The sequence below is a fragment of the Rhinatrema bivittatum genome, chromosome 7 (assembly GCF_901001135.1).
Source record: "Rhinatrema bivittatum chromosome 7, aRhiBiv1.1, whole genome shotgun sequence".
NCBI classification, from domain to species: domain Eukaryota; kingdom Metazoa; phylum Chordata; class Amphibia; order Gymnophiona; family Rhinatrematidae; genus Rhinatrema; species Rhinatrema bivittatum.
The window spans coordinates 42,823,661-42,838,437 of record NC_042621.1 but is presented as its reverse complement, the minus strand read 5'-3'; the positions used below and the strand labels follow the sequence as shown (position 1 = coordinate 42,838,437).

The window sequence follows — 14,777 nt, the reverse complement described above, 5'->3', positions numbered from 1 at the left end:
GGACCCGGAGGGAATTGAAGGCTAAAGCCTAAGCTAGCCCCTGCTGCAGAAAGTCCAACACCAAGGGAACATCTACCATGTCTCAAAAAGCTTCCATACGCCATAGAAGTCGCCGGACACCGTGCCTGAAGCAGAGTGGAAATGACCTGTTTGGAATATCCCTTCAAGCGTAAACATTGGTTCTCAAAAGCCAGGCCGCAAGAGAGAAGTGATCCTCTTGATCCAAAAATATGGGTCCTTGATGAAGCAGATGCAGAATGTGAGCGAGCTGCAAGGGACCCTCCAGAGCCATGCGAACCACGGACAACGTGGCCACTCCGGAGCCACCAGCACTACACTGCTTGGATGGAGCTCTATGCAACAAAGAAGTCGACCAATGAGGGGCCAGGGATGGAAGGCGTACAGAAGAATTCCACTGGGCCATGGGTACACCAGCGCATCGAGACCGACAGAGCCCTGCTCCCGACGATGACTGAAGAAGCGTTCTGTCTTTGCATTGGCCCGAGCTGCCATCAGATCCAACTGTGGCATGCCCCACCTGGCACAAATGAGGTTCCAGGCTTCGGCCGCCAACTTCCACTCCCCTGTGTTGAGCTGCTGCTGGCTGAGAAAGTCCGCTTGAACATTCTTTACCCCTGCGACATGTGAGACGGCAATTCCCGAGATGACGCTCTGCCCAGGCGAACAAAAATCGCACTTCGAGCACTACTGCGGGACTTTTTGTTCCCCCTTGTCAGTTGATGTAAGCCACTGTCACATTGTTGGAGAATATTTGCACCATTCTGTCTTCGACCAATGGCAGGAATACTTGTAGGGCAAGCCGAACAGCCCTCGTCTCGAGTCGATTGATGGACCAGGATCCTTCTGTCGGTGACCAAAGACCTTGAGCGGCTTTGTCCGCACAAACTGCTCCCCAACCTGACAGGCTGGCGTTGGTGGAGATCACCACCCAATTCGGAGGGTCCAGATCCACCCCCCGCTCCAGATTGTCACAAGACAGCCATGAAAGTGGAATTGGCAAGTGGAATTATTCCGTCACCGGGCTCCATCGTGACAATAGCGCATGCTGTAACGGTCGTAAGTGAGCGAACGCCACGGGACCAAATCCAAGGTGGAAGCCATTGAATCCAGGACTTACAAATGATGCCATACTGTAGGGTTCTCCCTCCGCAGTAGGTCTTGCAACTTTGTCACCCTGTCTGCGCCAGAAACAACTTACCGCGAAAGGTATCGAACAGCGCTCCCAAATAGATTAGCGCTTGGGTGGGCGCCAAGTGACTCTTCTGTACATTTATTATCCAGCCGAGCGACTGCAGCGTGAGTCTCACTCTCTGGACCGATCTTTTTGCAGTCCTCCCGTGATTTTGCTCGAATCAACCAGTTGTCCAGGTATGGATGAACTAAAATCCCCTACTGACGAAGGAAGGCTGCCACCATCACATGACCTTGGTGAACATACGAGGCGCTGTCGCCAGACCGAAGGGAGAGCTCGAAACCGGAAATGCTGACCCAACACCTTGAAGCGCAGATACCGCTGGTGGTTCAGCCTGATCGGAATGTGTGGATACGCTTCCGTGAGATCTAGAGACGCTAGACACTCTCCTTTCTGTACCGCAGCCATAACCGTCCTCAGGGTTTCCATCCGAAAACGAGGGATCCGAAGACACTGGTTCACTTTCTGCAGATCTAGGATGGGACGAAACGTGCCCTCCTTTTTGGGAACCACAAAGTAAACCGAATACCTGCCCCGGCCCTGTTCTGTCACCGGGACCATGGCCTCTAGATTGAGCAGTCGTCCTAGAGTCTCCTGAACTGCCTCGTGCTTGCTGCGTGAGGCTACGCGAGATTCCACAAAAACCTCCCGAACCAGACGGGAGAACTCCAGAGCGTAGCTATCTCTGATCACTCCAAGACCCACCCGGTCTGAGGTAATCCTTTTCCACTCCGTGTAAAAGTTGAATAATCTGCCTCCAACAGCTTCGACGACGGAATGGGTGTTCGAGGCTTCATTGGGAGGGTTTACTGCTTCCAGCCCTGAGGTTTCCAGCATCCCTACCTGGGCAGTGACCACCGCGAAAGGACTGCTGGTGACCCGGAATCTGCTTTGGTCCAGAAGAAGAGGTGTATCTGCCTGTATGAAAACAACGAGCATCCCAGAAACGAGTCCAAGGGGGGAAAACTTTCTTTGAAGACCGTCTATCTTCAGGTAACCTATTGCCCTTGGACTCCCCGAGCAGCTTCACCAACTGATTGAGGTCCTCTCCGAACAGTAGCTTGCCCTTAAAGGGTAGGTTACAGAGTTGGGATTTTGAGGACAAATCCGCCGCCCAGTTGTGCAACCAAAGGAGTCTAAGCGCCGCCACCACAGACACCATGCTACATGCTGAAGTGTGTACCAAATCACAGAGCACGACTGCCACATAAGCGATACCCGCTTCCAAGCGAGCGGCCTGTAAGGGGCCACTACCGCCAGCCCCGGAACTGGGCACTGCCTCTTGTACCCAACAAAGGCAAGCCCTCTGCATAAGGCTACGGCAGACCACCGCCCGAAGGCTAAGAACGGCCACCTCAAAGACCCGCTTCAGCTGGATCTCGGGTTTGCGGTGCTGCATATCCTTCAAGCAGTGGCTCCAGCTACAGGCTACCAAAATGATAAGGGGAATGGAACAGCTCCCCTATGAGGAAAGACTAAAGAGGTTAGGACTTTTCAGCTTGGAGAAGAGACAGCTGAGGGGGGATATGATAGAGATGTTTAAAATCATGAGGGGTCTAGAATGGGTAGATGTGAATTGGCTATTTACTCTTTCAGATAATAGAAAGACTAGGGGGCACTCCATGAAGTTAGCATGTGGCACATTTAAAACTAATTGGAGAAAGTTCTTTTTTACTCAACGCACAATTAAACTCTGGAATTTGTTGCCAGAGGATGTGGTTAGTGCAGTTAGTATAGCTGAGTTTAAAAAAGGATTGGATAAGTTCTTGGAGGAGAAGTCCATTACCTGCTATTAAGTTCACTTAGAGAATAGCCACTGCCATTAGCAATGGTAACATGGAATAGACTTAGTTTTTGGGTACTTGCCAGGTTCTTATGGCCTGGATTGGCCACTGTTGGAGACAGGATGCTGGGCTTGATGGACCCTTGGTCTGACCCAGTATGGCATGTTCTTATGTTCTTAGTTTTCTTCGTGACCGCCGAAACCGCAGCATCCACTTTTGGAATCTTCAGCAGATCCAAAACATCCGCCGAAAGGGGATAAAGTTTTGGCATTACCCTGCCCACTTTCAGCCCCGCATCTGGGGCATCCCACTCACAGGTCACCACCTTGCGGACCTTCTTGGGCAGAGGAAAAGAAGTTGTCAGCCCCCCAAATACCATCGAGAACCAGGTTAACCCCCTCATTATCTGATTCTTCTGGAGAAACCTTAAGACCCAGCACATCCAAAACCCGGGGAATAAGGGGGCCGCAGCTTGTCACGCTTAAACAGACGGACCACGCTGGGATCATCCCCATCTGCAGATGGAAGGTCGTCCCCATCCAGGTCATCCTGGACAACGCCCCCAGATCCGGACTCGGGTCTGAATCTGCACCTGCATCTGGATCAGGTGCTGTTCCCGAACCAGGGAGCAGTCCCTGGGGCCCCCCGAGAGTGCCCTCCACTGGATGAGGCTGCTCCAAAGGCTGCTGGGTGTCTGCGGGTCTCCCCGTCTTAATAGGCTCCGACCGGTCCACTGGCTGTCCGTGTCTCCTATGCACCACTTGCCTCCTAGCCAGGAAGGCTTGGTGTATAAGAAGAATAAACTCCGAAGAAAACCCCTCCGGCTCATCGTCTCCCCCGGGTAGATCACCTGGCACCAAGCAGCCCACCCCCAACAGGGAATCCTCCACCCACGATCCGGCCCGTGAGTCACCCCCCTCCCCCGTGGAAGGGGAATTAAGCCACGATGAGCCCTCCAGGCCCGAGGCACAGGCTGAGCAGAGAGATGCCGAATCTAAAGGCTGACCGCGCGCTCCACACGCGTGGCAGGGTGCCGATTTGGTGCAAGGCACCATGACACGCTCCATGCAGCCAAAGGATGAAGGAGAAGGCCGGCTCCAAGCAGAAGGGCGTGCTGCCGGCAGCGCAGGAAAAATTACAAGCAGGCCAAAAATGGACGTCCGATCGCGCCAAGCCGTGCTGAGAGGTGCACCTGTAAAATAATTTATCCCCTTCCTCTTCAAGCAACCCGGAGCCCCGGGAGCTGAGGCACAAACGTGGGGGAAAAGAGCTGCACACACCCCCGAGCAACTGCTACTAAGCGGCCCCCCCCACTCCTTACCTCAGATTCACAGATGCCGAGCCAGCTTTACTTTTTTTGTAAACCTGACAATTTTTTTTTTTTAAAACTTTATGAGCTAACAATTGCAGAAAGTTGAGGAAGCAGCTTCGGAGGTGAGTAACCAGGAGCTCCTGGCCTTCAACCAATGATTTGGAGTGGGCGAGACAATAGTCAGGGGTGTCCAACCCTATGGACGCCTGGCTTCCACTGAGGGATGGCCCACGTAGGTGCCCAACACCTCAGGAAGCTAACCTAAGGAAAGGGAAAAAAAAGAAATTCCTAACTCCCTAAACTGAACTGATAACTAAGATTGCAGGAGTGCACCACTACCATCTGCTGGAGTCAGAGAAATACTGAGGGACTGCAGGTGGCAATCTCGTATTTGTAGCAGTGCCCAAGGTTTTGATCTCTGACTCCGTCTGCTGGTAGGGATACATATCCCACTGGTCTGGACATGTTCAGGAATTGACTATTGTAATTCTCACAATATAATCTTAACTCCAACTTTACAGTCTATGGCTGCTAGAATTTTGGTAGGGGTCAGAGAAACTGACTATAGAAGGCCAAACTTACCTCAGATGCACTGGCTTCCAGTTGAAAGCAGTATAAAATTCACTCTTTGCTTTGTCTTCATGTGCTAAGAACATAAGAACTTGCTATGCTGGGTCAGACCAAGGGTCCATCAAGCCCAGCATCCTGTTTCCAACATAGGCTAAACCAGGCCACAAGAACCTGTCAATTACCCAAACACTAAGAAGATCCCATGCCACTGATGCAATTAATAGCAGTGGCTATTCCCTAAGTAAACTTGATTAATAGCAGTTAATGGACTTCTCCTCCAAGAATTTATCCAAACCTTTTTTGAATCCAGCTACACTATCTGAACTAACCACATCCTCTGGCAATAAATTCCAGAGCTTAATTGTGCACTGAGTGAAAAATAATTTTCTCCGATTAGTCTTAAATGTGCTAGTTGCTAACTTCATAGAATGCCCCTTGTCCTAGTATTTGAAAGTGTAAATAACCGATTCACATCTACTCGTTCCAAGTCCTCTCATGATCTTAAAGACCTCCATCATATCCCCCCTCAGCCGTCTCTTCTCCAAGCTGAACAGCCCTAACCTCTTCAGTCTTTCTTCATAGGGGAGCTGTTCCATCCCCTTTATCATTTTGGTTGCCCTTCACTGTACCTTCTCCATCGCAACTATATCTTTTTTGAGATGCGGCGTCCACAACTGTACACAGTATTCAAGGTGCAGTCTCACCATGGAGCAATACAGAGGCATTATGACATTTTCCGTTTTATTAACCATTCCCTTCCTAATGATTCCTAACATTGTTTGCTTTTTTGACTGCTGCAGCACACTGAGCCAACGATTTTAAAGTATTATCCACTCTGATGCCGAGATCGTTTTCCTGGGTGGTAGCTCTTAATATGGAACCTAACATCGTGTAACTACAGCAAGGGTTATTTTTCCCTATATGCAACACCTTGCACTTGTCTACATTAAATTCATCTGCCATTTGGATGCCCACACTTCCAGTCTTGCAAGGTCCTCCTGTAATGTATCACAATCCGCTTGTGATTTAACTAAGGGCCCCATAATATTTCTCCCAACTGCTCTTCTCTTAAACTCCCACAAGCGAACTCTTGTCCTCCCAAATGGCTCTCCTGTCTTTTCCTCCCCTGGCTTCTACAGATTAACTTCTATAAGATTTTGGGTTTCCAGCTGCTATTCCATAAGAACATAAGAAAATGCCATACTGGGTCAGACCAAGGGTCCATCAAGCCCAGCATCCTGTTTCCAACAGTGGCCAATCCAGGCTATAAGAACCTGGCAAGTACCCAAAAACTAAATCTATTCCATGTTACCGTTGCCTAATGGCAGTGGCTATTATCTAAGTGAAATTAATAGCAGTTAATGGACTTCTCCTTCAAGAACTTATCCAATCCTTTTTTTAAACACAGCTATACTAACTGCACGAACCACATTCTCTGGCAACAAATTCCAGAGTTTAATTGTGCGTTGAGTAAAAAAGAACTTTCTCCGATTAGTTTTAAATGTGCCCCATGCTAACTTCATGGAGTGCCCCCTAGTCTATTATCCGAAAGAGTAAATAACCGATTCACATCTACCCGTTCTAGACCTCTCATGATTTTAAACATCTCTATCATATTCCCCCCCTCAGCCGTCTCTTCTCCCAAAAATTTGAAACAAGATACCATTACCCTTAAGCCTCAAGGCATGTAACCTCAATTCCAGAAACAAGTCAAGGCTTGAGTGTTTACTTGTTCCGCGGCAGAAAACCTTCCAATCTATGACTCACCTACCACAATCTTCAATCAAAGACAGCAACTTCTGGCATACTTGGGATTCTTACTTTGTCTGAACTAGGTGCTTGCCTCATGGTAAATACACCACATATCCCTATCGTCTTGCTCTCCACCCACCAAATAGATCTTAGAGTGGCAGACTTAAGGTGGATTGCAATAAACTTTCTCTGTCTCCATGTCCTGGCACAGATGCATAAACCCAGGAGCTGGAATGATCCGGGTACGTACAGGGAAAGAGTAGATATCTAGGTCCTGAAAGTACATATAGTAGATAATCAAGGTTTGGTTTAACTTTGATTGTAGTCCACTTTGAGATCATCTTGGAGAAAAAGGTGGAATATGGAGAAATTATATTTACCTGATAATGTTCTTTCCTTGAATACTCCTAGACCAGTCATTACATTCGTGATTTCCATCAACAGTTGATGGAGACAGAGGAGACATTTTTCATGATAACACTTGGGGCTATAAAAGAGGTGTGGCCCTGGCCAATACCAGTAGCCTACTGCCAAAGAAATGTGACCACTAGAAATGCCCTTTCTAACCTATTCTTGAAACACTTACTACGGGGTATTGGGACCCGTTCTGAGTGAGGCACAAATTTAAGGTGAGGAAAGGATATAGACAGCAGAAGCAGGACAGGTGCTCCCCACATGATGCTCTTAATCCCCTTGATCATCCTCCCCTCCATCTTCCTGGGCAGGATCCTGACTAGTCTAGTAGAATTCAAGGAAAGAAGATTATCAGGTAAGTATAATTTCACCTTCCTTGTCATTCTGCTACATCAGTCATTTCATTCGGGAGTTACCAAAACTTCCCCTTGCTGAGGCAGGGAAAACATGGCTGTTTTACAAATCCTTGCCTCAAAGGCAGTGACTGACAGATTGTATGACCAATCTATAGTGTTCAAGAAGATGCAAGGATGAGCATGCTGCTGCCTGGCTAGTTTCTCCTAGCAAGGCCGAGGAAGCCCAGCGCCCTACTGAGACCTACTATCCTGATAACAGGAAGGCCAATGCTATTACCTCCTTGATCCACCATCTTTTTCAGCATCAAGTATCAAGAACAGCTCATTTGTTCCTCTATAAATGTTAAGTATGCCAAGACAATCGGATGAATATTTTCCCTGACAGCTACTGTTGCTGGAGTCTAGATGGGCCTTTGTTTCCCATGGAAAGCTGCTACTAACTCAGGTAGGAAGACTAATTCCTGGATAAGAATCTCCGCAGTACCGAGTCTGAAGTTCTAGGATGCGTCTTAGTGAAGCAAATTCCTTCGAGTATAACTGTTCCTGAAATGGCCCTTCATGGATGCCATATTAAATAGCGCATGGGGCCACTTGCCCAAGGCCTTTATCATCTGGTTATCCCACTCTAGTCCTCATCCAACCTGACCAGCAAAGGAGGTGGGGTATCATTCTGGAGGCCCGACTCCTGAACCGCTTTGGTGCTTATACTCCAGATGTCTGAGTGCAGCATAGTGCCCTGTGTATGCCTGGCTGCTAGCATCACTATCACAACTTTGGTGAAGATTTTGGGAGTTGTTGCTAGGTGGAAAGCCACCCTTGGAGCTGGGCATATTCGCCCCCTACAAAGAGCCTTGCTAGGCTCTGGAAATATGGTGATGAGCTTCCGCTAAGACAGAGGACACTGGGAACTCTCCTGGCCTTGTCAACAATATCCCTGACCTCAGCCTCCATCCAGAAGTGGGGTGCACGTAAATAAATGATGCCCCCCCCCCACACCACCATTCCCTCTATTAACAAGATGCCAAGACTGTTCTTTTCTTGGGGGCTCTGAGGTCAGAGTCCTCAAGGATATCGTCACCAGGCTGCAGCTATCACCTGCCCAGAATGCTAAGGTTATTGCCATGTAAGCTGAACTTGGGCTGACTGGGTTCCCCCATACTGATTGCCTCAGTCCCCATTGCCTCTGCAAATGAAGGCTTGTAGAACCCTTCCCAAAAAGGGCCTATTTAAGCAAAAATACTGACCTTCAGTGCTAATCCCCACTTCTACCGCAATGCCAATCACGAGCATGGATTCACCAGGGGAAGGTCCTGATAGACAAATCTGACTTGTCTCGGGTAAGCTCTGGACAGCTTTAAGGATTTGTTACAGAATTTAACAGTCAATTAAGCTACAACTTTGCTGAAGGGTATTACACCTGAGCCATACTGCAACAGCAGGGCTACTGCCAATAAAAGACTTACCAGTTCTAACATAGTTGAGCCTGCTACCCTAACATATTCTGCTCAGTACTAATTAATTCATATGCCTGCAGATTGTCACACCCCTGCTGAGTAATGCTAAGTCTTGTAGTATTCTTGTAGGCCTTACTTGGAAACTCATACGTGTATCACAATGTAGCAACAAGAACAATAGTCTAACAGCAGGGATACCTTCCCCGGAGGTCACTGCCTCCCTCTCTCCAACATATGCCATTATTTATCACCTCCAGACCAGGAAGATCTGGCTTCTTACTTACTTCTACTGTTCCTTCATCTGTGACAGAGGCAGGCAGGCAGGGATGGAGGGAGGAGAGAGAGAGCTAGAGTGCCTTGCAAACCTCCTGAGAATCCAGGAACCACTCTTTGAAGGTAAGCAACTATGACTGTGCTCTGAAGACATTGCAGCCCCCACAGCATAATGGGCCAGACACTTCTCTGGAGGTTTTGCAGGCAATTGGGAGGGACCTCCAGGAACTCAACCAAGACAGAGCCTGGGAACTACATCCTCATGGGTCCACCATTGACAGAGACTACTAGTTTTGGCTAAAGCCACACCTCCTTTATAACCCTGAGTGAGGTCATGAAAAAGGTGTCTCTCTGGTCTTTGTAAGCTGTGGAAAAGGGAAATCCCAAATGTAATGACTGGTCTAGCAGGATGAAAAGGAACAACTGTTTATATATAAACAAAATTTTGTATTAAACCACATTTAACATCCAAATCAAGTGTAGATCCATCAAGTGTAGATCCATCAAGTGTAGAGAGCGTGAATAAAGTGGAGACATTCAAACACTGCACGGAGCGGCAGTAGCCACAGCGGCATTCAAACACTGCACGGAGCGGCAGTAGCCACAGAGGCGTTCACGGAGCGGGATGCCAGTGGCCAGTAGTTGGTGTTCCACCTTCACGGAGCGGAAGGATGGAGGGCTGCTATTTCCAAAAAAAAAAAACAAAACAAAAAAATAAAAACAGGGGTGGGTAAGAGTATGGGGCAAGGAGGTGGCCTGCTTGTTGCAGCGGTTGCTACCCCCAATTGAGCTGGACGTTCACTTGGATGCAGATTCAATCTGCTCTCTAAATTGGGTGGAGGGGAATTAGGGCTGGAGGGTACTGGAAGCCAATAGTAACAGGTGGGAGAGAGAAGAAAAAGGGAAAAAAATGGATAAAGTGCGTAGCTTGCTGGGCAGACTTGATGGGCCATTTGGTCTTCTTCTGCCGTCATTTCTATGTTTCTATGTTAGATAGGTAAAAGGTGAATAATGTTGAACTGGGAAAAGTTTTGTGTTTTTTTTTTAATCTTAGTTGACATTGTGTTCTCTGGTCCTACTGGACTGACTTTTATGCAAGTGAATAATTAGGTGCAAACAATAAAAAAAAGTGAAGAGCTAGGGACATAATGATGCAGATCTCAGTGCAAGATGGTTCTTACAGAACTATCCCAAACACAAGTAGTACAAGAAATGTCAGAGGAGATGAAAAAAATAAGAGGCAGAATGGAGCACTTGCTCATTGGGCTGCAAAGAACTTGTTAACAGTCAAGAGATAAGCAAAGGAATATTCGGATGGGTGAGACTGCATCACCTAGAGGTTGGTTCAGACTTCAGGGGTATGAAGGAGAAAACTCTTTCACCAGATTAGGGAAAAGAAGTGACAGGGTCTGAAGAATCAAGGTAACGGGATCAGAAAAGCAGCAAATCAATACACCAGTTTAACAATAAACAAACTCAAAAAATGGGTTAAATTAGCACAAGTTTGAAATACCATTGTAAAAGCATAAATGGCTGTTACTATGCTGTCATTCACATCCTAAAAGTCCTTCACTCACAAACACAGACACTAAAACAGCAAAAGGGCCACTAGTTCAGAGGCAGATTGCTTAAAGCGTTTGCCTGAGCAGAGAACAGAGAAATCTGATCATGTTTTTGGTACAAATAAGCTGTCAAGAAGCAAAACGTATTGAATCTAGATGTGTTAAACTCCAGAAGGTGCAAGGAGCTTTAGGGTTGGGGTTGTAATAGCTGTCAGGTTTGCAAACATGCAAGATGGAGAAAGGTAGTTTAAGATCTAGATGCATTCCAAAGTTAAAAATCCAGGAGGCAATTGTGACACTAAACTTAGCATGTGAGAAATATTTAAGGAAGCTGGATAAGCCATTTGGTCTTTGCTATCATTTACTATGTTACTTTTCCACACCCCTAAATATCTTAGGAACATTTAATGGCAAGAAATGGAAGCCGAGTCAGAAATGGTATGGTTAAGACAGGAGGCTGGGGCAACAGTGGTTTCAGCTGTATAAAAAAGGCAATGGAGAATGACATTGGAGATAAGATGGCTCAGACGAGGACAAATGTAGGTGCAAGACAATTCTTTTTGTTGGACAGTCTTTACTTTTATTTTTGTAGAAACAAAACAGTTGGGTAAGTCAATGATTTGTGAAAAGTGACACACCAGATCTTAAGGAAAAAAAAAAGTCTGCCTTGGTAAGTTGGCTCAAAACCTAAAAAGACCAACATCTACTGCCTAAGTTCTGAATTGAGCAACGAGTAAAGAATGAGTATCTGGAAGCTAATTACACTGGAAAGGATAAGTAAATAACACTAGCCATAGAGTCACATATAAAACGTGGGTAAAAACTCACCTGCAAAACTGTTGGATACATCCAAGATTTTCTTGTGCCAGGAGCCCAGGAGCACTCCAACCACTCGCTTCTGAGTGCCAACTTTACCTATTCTGAAGAGCCAAGAGCGACAGAGAGAGAGAGAGGAGTGGGGGGAGGGAAGAGATGGGAAGCACCAGATTAGCAGCACAGCGATAAGAAAGGTCCTAAGACACCCGAGATCCGCCCACCCCAAGCGCCACCACCCGCCGTGACCAGAAGAGCGCTAATAACGAAACAGGATCGCTTGAGTCCCGCAAGTTTAATTTCTGCTCGGGACCGCGCCTACTCTGGGGCACAGTAAGGGTCAGACGCAGGGTCTGAGCCAGGGCCGTCCGCCGCTGCAGGCCCTGGGCATGAGTCAGCAGCGCTCCGGTTCCGGCTCCAGGCCCGGGCATGAGTCAGCAGCGCCCCGCCTCTAGGCCCGGGCATGGGACAACATCGCCCCCATTGCGGCCGCTGACCTGTTAAAGTGATCCACCACGCTGAGCAGCACCAGCGGATGAACCACCACATTCCCCACCGCCAGCTCCGGCATCGCGTCCCTGCCGAGCAACGCTCCGACTCCGCTTCCGGTCCACGCTCCCGACGTGACGTGAGCGGAAGGGGCGGGGAGAGGGCGAGCTCGCGCGTGCACTGTCGGGCCGATACATTAAAAGTCGCGCGCGCGATTCTGTATTCAAATAAGGGCCCGCGGCAAAAAGAGATTCTAGGGACATTAGCGCGTCCCTAGCGCCTCTTTTTGGACAGGAGCGGCGGCTGTTAGCGGGTTTGACAGCCGACGCTCAATTTTGCCAGCGTCGGTTCTCGAGCCCGCTGACAGCCATGGGTTCGGAAATCGGACGCCGGCAAAATTGAACGTCCGGTTTTCGAGCCGTGGGCCTATTTCAAAATTTTTTTGGGGTTTTTTTTTTTTTAACTTTTTTTTTAACTTGTTAACGTGATCCACCACTTTCTGTATCGAGCAGGAATACCTAATAGGGCTTTCAACATGCATTTGCATGTTGCGGGCGCTATTAGGTTTCGGGGGGTTGGACGCGCATCAAAACCAACACACCACACACCCCCCACCCCACCCCCCCCCCCCCACCCCCCCCCCCCCCCCCACCCCCCCCCCCCCCCCCCCCCCCCCCCCCCCGAAACTAATAGTGCCCGCAACATGCAAATGCATGTTAATGGCCATATTAGTTATTCCCGCGCGATTCAGTAAGTAAAATGTGCAGCCAAGCCACACATTTTACTTTCAGAAATTAGTGCCTACCCAAAGGTAAGCGTTAATTTCTTTTGGCACCGGGAAAGTGTACAGAAAAAGCAGTAAAAACTGCTTTTCTGTACATCCTCTGACTTAATATCATGGTGATATTAAGTCGGCGGTCCCAAAGTTTAAAATAATTAAAAAACAAAATTTTAAATCGGCTCGTGGCTCACAGGTTGAAAACCGGACGCTCAATTTTGCCAGCGTCCGGTTTCCAAACCCGTGGCTGTCAGCGGGTTTGAGAACCAACCCCAGCAAAATTGAGCGTCAGCTGTCAAACTCGCTGACAGCCGCTGCTCCTGTCAAAAAGCCGCTAGGGACGGGCTAGTGTCCCTAGCGCCTCTTTTTACCACGGGCTCTCATTTAAATACTGAATCGCGTGCACAGGAGAGCGCCCGCTCTCTCGCGACTTTTACTGAATCAGCCTGTGTCTGAGGGAGAGAAAGAGAAAATAAATATTTTAATACAATGCGGGGCCTCTTCAGCGTTCCGTGATCAAATATGCAGATGACAAAAATAACAAGTAGTTAGAACACAGTTAAGCTTGTGAGCCTGAAGGCCTGGGCAGTTAAATGACAGAAGAAATTTAACATGGAAAAGCGCAAAGTGATGCACATAAGGAATAATAATTCCAATTATAGTTTCACAATGCTGTCTTCATCCAGGAAAAGGAACTTGGAGTTCTTGTGGACAATACATTGAAATCCTCAGCTCAGATTGCAATGGCGGTTAAAAAAGAAAATAGAATGTTAGGAATGATATGAAAAGGAATGAAGAATAAAATGGAAAATATAATAATGTATCTGTATCGAGTCATGTACACCTTGAGTACTGTCTTCAAATAAGACATAGCAGAACTAGAAAAGGTGCAGAGGAGGGTAACAAAATGATAAAAGGGATGGAACATCTGTGATGAGAGGCTACACAGTTAGGGCTCTTCAACCTGGAAATAGGATGAGACAGAGAACATAATAGGTGTCTATAAAATCATGAGTGGAAATGGTAAATAAAAGGCAGGCCAAGGTCGGGGCAAGCAGCAGACAAGGGTAGTAAGGTCTTAGTGTCAGGCAAGCATGGTTAGGTCAAGGCAGGCAATAGTGATCAGGTCCAGGTAAGAGATCAAGATCCCAAGAGTCAGTCCAAGGGGAGATGAAGACACACAGAAGATACTTGACAAAACGGCTGAACAAAGCGAGGCTAGATGAGGAAAGGCTGGAGAGGCAAGGCTAGAGAAACAAGACACTAATCAGGAATCCAGGACACACGAACCAGGAATTCAAAGCAACTTAAACTGCAAGGCAGGAGACCCTTTGCTGAGGTGAGAGAGTGCTGCAGGGTAGGGATGTGAATCGTGTCCTCGATCGTCTTACCGATCGATTTCGGCTGGGAGGGGGAGGGAATCGTATTGTTGCCGTTTGGGGGGGTAAAATATCGTGAAAAATCGAAAAATCGAAAAATCGCAAAACCGGCACATTAAAACCCCCTAAAACCCACCCCCGACCCTTTAAATTAAATCCCCCACCCTCCCGAACCCCCCCCAAATGACTTAAATAACCTGCGGGTCCAGCGGCGGTCCGGAACGGCAGCGGTCCGGAACGGGCTCCTGCTCCTCAATCTTGTTGTCTTCAGCCGGCGCCATTTTCCAAAATGGCGGCGAAAAATGGCGGCGGCCATAGACGAACACGATTGGACGGCAGGAGGTCCTTCCGGACCCCCGCTGGACTTTTGGCAAGTCTCGTGGGGGTCAGGAGGCCCCCCACAAGCTGGCCAAAAGTTCCTGGAGGTCCAGCGGGGGTCAGGGAGCGATTTCCCGCCGCGAATCGTTTCCGTACGGAAAATGGCGCCGGCAGGAGATCGACTGCAGGAGGTCGTTCAGCGAGGGTTCCGGCGCCTCGCTGAACGACCTCCTGCAGTCGATCTCCTGCCGGCGCCATTTTCCGTACGGAAACGATTCGCGGCGGGAAATCGCTCCCTGACCCCCGCTGG

General features: G+C 48.2%; 1 protein-coding gene across 1 annotated transcript in view; it reads right to left on the bottom strand.

Moving 5' to 3' along the window:
* Nucleotides 1-12,161, bottom strand: part of PSMD7 (proteasome 26S subunit, non-ATPase 7) — a 77,654-nt gene extending 65,493 nt beyond the window's left edge. The window contains exons 1-2 of the mRNA XM_029608284.1: nucleotides 12,001-12,161; nucleotides 11,519-11,610 (exon numbers count right to left, since the gene is read on the bottom strand). Of these exons, the coding sequence (XP_029464144.1) occupies nucleotides 11,519-11,610; nucleotides 12,001-12,074 (166 nt within the window). The 5' untranslated portion in view covers nucleotides 12,075-12,161. The remainder of the gene's footprint in view (nucleotides 1-11,518; nucleotides 11,611-12,000) is intronic.
* Between the last annotated feature and the right edge of the window lie 2,616 nt (nucleotides 12,162-14,777).